This window comes from Castanea sativa, chromosome 3 (assembly GCF_040712315.1).
Source record: "Castanea sativa cultivar Marrone di Chiusa Pesio chromosome 3, ASM4071231v1".
Lineage (NCBI taxonomy): Eukaryota > Viridiplantae > Streptophyta > Magnoliopsida > Fagales > Fagaceae > Castanea > Castanea sativa.
In genome coordinates, this window is record NC_134015.1 from 21754486 (window position 1) to 21760770 (window position 6285).

At 36.0% G+C, this 6285-nt stretch overlaps 1 protein-coding gene across 1 annotated transcript; it reads right to left on the reverse strand.

Moving 5' to 3' along the window:
- Window positions 1-1423: 1423 nt before the first annotated feature.
- On the reverse strand, window positions 1424-3961 carry LOC142628345 (DELLA protein GAIP-like). The gene has a single exon (XM_075802459.1). The coding sequence runs from the start codon at window positions 3718-3720 to the stop codon at window positions 1816-1818; it is 1905 nt and encodes a 634-aa protein (XP_075658574.1). The 5' UTR covers window positions 3721-3961; the 3' UTR covers window positions 1424-1815.
- Between the last annotated feature and the right edge of the window lie 2324 nt (window positions 3962-6285).

A 6285-nucleotide genomic window follows, 5' to 3' on the forward strand; every position in this document is an offset into this window, starting at 1 on the left:
TGGTTTCTTCTGCATTTTTTTTTATATACGATTAATTTTTAGTAATTGCTCTTTATTTAAGCAACATAACTTCATGAAGAAAAAATATATAAAAGTAACAGAAAAAATTATAATAGTAACATTATTTTGGATTTTTTTTTTGAAAAAAAAATTATAAAAAAGGACATCATTTTGTGTAGGTTAACAGAAAAAATGTAACAGACTCGGACTCTGACTGAAGATTCACCTTGACATTGTTACCATACTTGGTCTTGGTATATAGAAACAATTCTAAACTTAGAATATAAAAGTCAAGTGGCAGATATAGAAACAATCCTAAATTTAGAATATAAAAATACATTTTGGGCAGCGAAGATATACCCTTTCATCTTGTGAAGATGGCAAGAAGTTGGGGGTTTTCTTGCAAATTATATAATCTGTTTGGGCAGTTGAGTTAACATTCTTGACCTTTTAGCTTCAACCTTTTAAGTCTTTTAATATTAACTCAACTTCACTTCTTTTTGGCGATAGTTTCTTAACTCTCACTTAAACTTGTTCCTTTCAATTGGTAGTCAAACAAGATGTGTTTTCAAAAAGTTAAAAAAGAAACTTAAGAAAAGGTTGGTACTTATAGTTCCATTTGATTTTTTTAGCGTTGATCCACTTTTGCAAGATGAATCCCACTATGTGAAAGAGATAGGTGCCGAAAATATTTTCTCCTGGTAAAAAAAACAAAAGAAAGTGATGGAATTTAATTTCTCAAAAGAAAATTTTTTTTTTTTTTAGAAATAATTACAACATGCTGCTAACTCGTAACTCAATCTCTTTTCCCTCTAGACCCCAAACACTTTACATGAAAAAATTCAATTCAACTACAAGGTAATTGGCTGCCAAAAAAATAACTTAGGTGAAGTAAGGATTAAAATTCACAAAGTTGTGGGGCAGTGATATCACACATTAAAAAAGAGCATAATAAAAGTTAACCCTTTCGAGATAGTGAATATCAAATAAAGATCTTAGACATAATAAGTGAAATTTTCAATTTTTTTTCACTGCACGTTCTTATGATTGTGCTTTCCTGACATAAAAGAGGATCCTGCTAAAATACCAGTTGTTTTTTGGAAATGTAAAATAGTTCAATCAATTTTTGAATTAATGCATTCATGAATTCGATTGCAACTTACATGTATTTATGCAATGCAAAAGCACATCTATCATCTTTGGTACAATTTCCTGAATATGACAATTTTAGCAAAGCTGGCTCACTAGGAAATCGAGTTTGTGGTAGTTCAATTTTAGTCAATTTACACCAAACACTACTACTTCTACTAATGGTGCAGAAACTGAAGGTTCAAGAAGATCTTTGCCCCATTTATGCTTTGCTATTTTTACTCTCTTTTCATTATGCTTCCATGTGACCAAATCACTAATTTTAAAAAAAAGAAAAAAAATCTAATTTCTTATTACCACAAAGCTATATATATATATATATATTTATAAATACACATTGTCTCTTTTGATTCACCCTGAAAATTACAAAAGATTTCATTCCATGCACCCAAAAACAAAAACCAAAAAGAACTAAGAAAATTTTAATAAAAAAAAAAAAACCTAAAAGAAAAGGTAAAAAAAGAGATTGGATTAAACAAAACCCAAAAAAAAAAAAAAAGATAGGATGGGGAAGACACACTTGGGAGTGGTGGGTCTCAGTCTCAGTCGAGAACTAGAGCCACCCAGCTCAGCAAAACACATTTGACAACCTAGTCCACTGAGGGCTATGTGTATTGGTGGGGCCTACAAGCTGTAAACGAGTTGACCGACTCTCTCTGAGTTGACTCACTGTGTCAAAACAGACCCAGCTCTGTTGTTGTGGGCGAGTTGCCATGCCGAGGTAGCTATGAGTGGTCGAGTATGCCAACCCAGCATCAAAGACCCATTGTTCTCTTCTACTCGATACCCTTCTCCACCTGCAAACAAAGCCAACAACATACTCGCTTGCTTGAACGCGTTCGACCCGAGGTGAACCGGTGCAAACCCGGCCGATCCCATCCGAGTTCTCCACTGAGTCAACGTTTCGTGCCTCTCGACTCGGTCCACGCCTTCACACGCCACCACGTTGCAAATCTGTTTCCCTAAGTACACCTCGGACATCACCTTATCCTCACTGTTAACCGATCCTTCAAGCGAGTCAAACATGGTCGAGTAGTAATGCAACGACTCAGTGAACCGGTCCAGGAAAACCGGCCCGTTATGGTTCGCTTCTTGCTCAACTACCGTCACGATTTCCGGCTTCATCTGCTTCACCACTGACAACACTTTCTCGATCGCTCCGGGACGAGCTAAAAGCTTGTGCAACTCGAACACCGAGTTAACCGCCACTGCCTCGACCTCACTCGGCCTGAGTTCCAACATCGACGCGTCGAGATCGGCGAGACTGTTTGCAACAAACCCTCTGTATTCAAACTCGACATGAATAGTTTCGGCTAATTGGGCTAGCTTCCAACCCACCTCTTGTAAATGATCCGAATCGTCGGGTGCGGGTGGCCCGATACCCGTTAACCGAAAAGCGGGTGCGCCACCGGGTCTAAGAGCGAGAGCTTGCATGAGTGCTGGCCACTGCATCCCCTGATTCATAGAAAAATCGATGACGTGGACGCGTTTCTTGCCTTCGAACGCTTCTAAAATGGCTTGGTTGGCGGTGAAGTGAGCGAATTTGAGGTAAGGGCAGGTTTCGTAGAAGTGCATCTGGAGAATATCGAATAGCGACTGGTTCAATGGGTTCTGAGGATACAAACCGTAGATTCGACGAGCTAGGGCTTCGGCAAAATATGTGGCGACCTTTCGCATCGCGCCGGCTTGAGAAACCGCTAAAAAGCCGATCTGTTTTACCAAGGCTTCCGCTACGGGGAGATTGCTTTGCTGTACGGCTTCGGCGCAAGCCATTAGAGCGTGGACAAGTCGAATTCCGTTTTCTTGCGAGTCAATGAGGACTACTGGGCGAGTGGACTCGGCGGTGGGGAAGGTAAGAGCTGAGAATATGGAAGAGCCCGGGACAACAATCTCCGAGGCTGGCTCGATTGAGGGTTTTAAACGCTTGTGTTCTCTAGAAGATGGAGATTCGGTTTGGGTTTGGGGTTGACTGTACAAAGCTTTACCTGGAATAGCTTTGAGATCGTAATCAGAAGAGGAGGATTCATCGAAAACTTGGAGGGTGGGATTATTCTGATTCTGATTTTGATTTTGATTTTGATTATTATTGTTGTTGTTACTTGTGCTGGTGGTGGTGGTGGTGGTGGTGAAATCGATGGACGTGATATTCGAGGACTCGCCTAAGAAGGAATCGTCGAGAGTAGCGGGTGGGGGTTGGTGGTGAGGAGGAGGAGGAGGAGGAGGAGGGACCAAAGGATCGAGTGGGTTGAGCTCAGTGAGCATGCTTTGGAGCCAGGTGGAGAGATCAGAAGGGTTGTAATGGACAGTTTCAGTGGCAAGATGAGAGAGGCCGTCACCTTGAGCATTTCCCATCAAATCCTCGAGCAATTCGAGCTTCTGGGCAACCTCGGCCATGTCTGAAGCTCGAACTTGGTAACCCAACACAGCTAAGAGCTCGTCCATGCCACCATCTTGTTGTACTTCCTCTTCCCAACACATCTTTGCTTTTCCAGTACTTGAGCTGCCAGTCACGGACGAGTCAGGCAAGGGTTGGAGATTATGATTTTGATGAGGGTCAAGCTCTCTTTTCATGGCTTCAGACTTCAGAGTCTCTGTATTTTTCTCTGCTTACTGAGTGGTGGTGCTCGGAAATCAAAGAAAGGAGAACCTAAAGAGAGAAATGGGTTTGTGGGTATGCGTGCGAGCTATGAATGGATGGAGAATCTGCGCGTTGGGGATTGGGGGGTTTTTGCTTTGCTTTGCTTTGCTTGGTTGTTCACTCCGAATACTAGTTCAGGAAAAAAAAATTTTAATAATAAAAAATATATATATTATTGTGATGATGATATATGATATATACTATTTATGAGATTAAATAAAAAAAGGAATTTAAAAAATGGAAAACCCTCGTGATGGGCTCGAGCTCCAATGTACCCACCAAGCAAACAACAACAACTCCTACAGCTCAAGAAGATAAGATAGATTTTTTTTTTTTTTTTTTTTTTTACATTTTGATTTTGGTTTTAATAATCTGAATTATTAGAGATAGAAAATTAAAGTACTACATGAAAAGGAAGACGGGCTCTAATTGATGCTATGGAGTAAAAAAAGGACAGCTTTGAATTATTATTTTTTACTACTTTTTTGTTGCACATGATTTAGGGTTTCTGAGTTAATTACAGTTAAAATATTAGTTAATGAGAGAGGTGTTGAGTTTACTATAAAGTTGTGGCACTCTTAAGAGGAAAGTGAAAGATACATGACCCCTCATAATGGCATCCATTAATTATGTTTACTGAAAGCATCAGAGAGGCTGATTTTTAATTAACCAGTTGGTTGTGTCTGAGGCCAATTTCATTTATGTGATTTAATTAATTCACTCTTTTTTTTTTTTCTTGGGACAATACAAATATTATCTGGATTTAAAGGGAAAAAAATTGTACGAAGACCTTCAATTGTAGATTATGTATATGGGAAATGAGTAGTTGTAGTTGGATACATAGGTAAAATTCTAAGTTAGCATTAAAAATTTAAAACAAGATCATACTTTTTATTTCAAAGTTCAAACTAAGTTTGGATACATATTTTTTCACCCATATGTATTTTAAAAAAATACAAACATATAACCACGGTATATCTTACTACCTTAAAAGCACATATTACATCCAGGTGGGGCCTTTTATACTTTATACGCAAAAACTCAAAACCCTCTTTGACTAAGAATTATAATAGAATATCTGAATTTGTAACTCAATAGTCAATAAGTTTGATAAGTCAGTAATCAGGAAAGAGTGTTTGAATTGTAGACGTTTTTATAAGAACTCCAAAAAATACTATCTGATCTTAAATGCGTATTAATGGCTATATAAAAAATATCTTAAATGACATTTTCGCTTTAATATTATTGCTAACAAACTTATCTCTTTGTAAAAAAAAATTAATAATAATAATAAAAATAAAAACTAAACTTTCGGATTTATATTATGTGTATGGGACCAATGTAAGCCCCAGCTTGAATTGATCATAAATGGGAATGCTTGCCTTTTCAATAATTGCAATAAATGGGTTCGTTACTTTGCTGTAATTTCTTTGCAACTAATGAAAGTTAAGATGAACTTAGTATATTTGAATTTTGAAGCAAACCTAAAATGAAATGAAGTTTAGAACTCAACTCAACTAAACACATCCATACACTTTCCCCCAACTTTTTTTTTAGTTTGGTTAACGGGTATTTTTAGAAAATTTGTTAATTTTGCTAATAAACATATTAACATTTTAAAAATATTTTGATACCATTTTTTAGAAAATATAAAAAATTATTAATAAAAAACAGTTGCATTTTTTCTTTCTTATAAAAAATTTTAAAAGTATTTTCTAAATGAATGTCCTTAAGTCATTTGTTACTAATTGTTTTTTTAAACCAATGAAAATGATTGACTAATTTTAAGAGCAAGTACAAAGAATTCACATGTATAATAAAATAGAACAAGACTTAGGTATAATATTTAGGTGATTTTCTTAAATTTTCTTTTTAAGATTTTGTCATGTGAATTTTTTCTCATGGGATGAAAGTGTATTTTTTATTTAAGTAACCATATAACTGAATCTTAAGAAGAAAATTTAAGAAACAACACATAAAGTATTGTACTTAAATTTTATCCAACAAAATGAGCCTAGCACAAGATAATAATAATTGAAAAAAATGCAGTTTATTAAAAATAACAATAATAATAATAATAATAATAATAATAATAATAATAATAATAATAAAGATAGCAATTAAAACTTGTAAAATTAGTATTAAATATATCGCTGTCCTAAACTAAGATAAATTCAAAGCATTTCATTAGATCTGACTTTGTATCGAGTGCTATTATTAGCCTATTTTAGGCACTCTTTTGAAGACTTTAATTATCATCTCATCAAAGTAATTAAAACTTGTATAAAATTAAAAACCCTGCGCAGCTGTTTTGGTAAAATGGGTTCCCACTTTCCAGTGAATGGTGCACATCAAGCGCGTGCAAAAGAGCGTGGCAACTAGCATTAAATGTGAGGTCAGCGCTATACTCTACAACTACACAAAGGAAAGGAAGACACCAATTTATCAAAACGGACCCGTCGTCACAGCCACATTTTTCGGCCTTGTAATCCTCACGA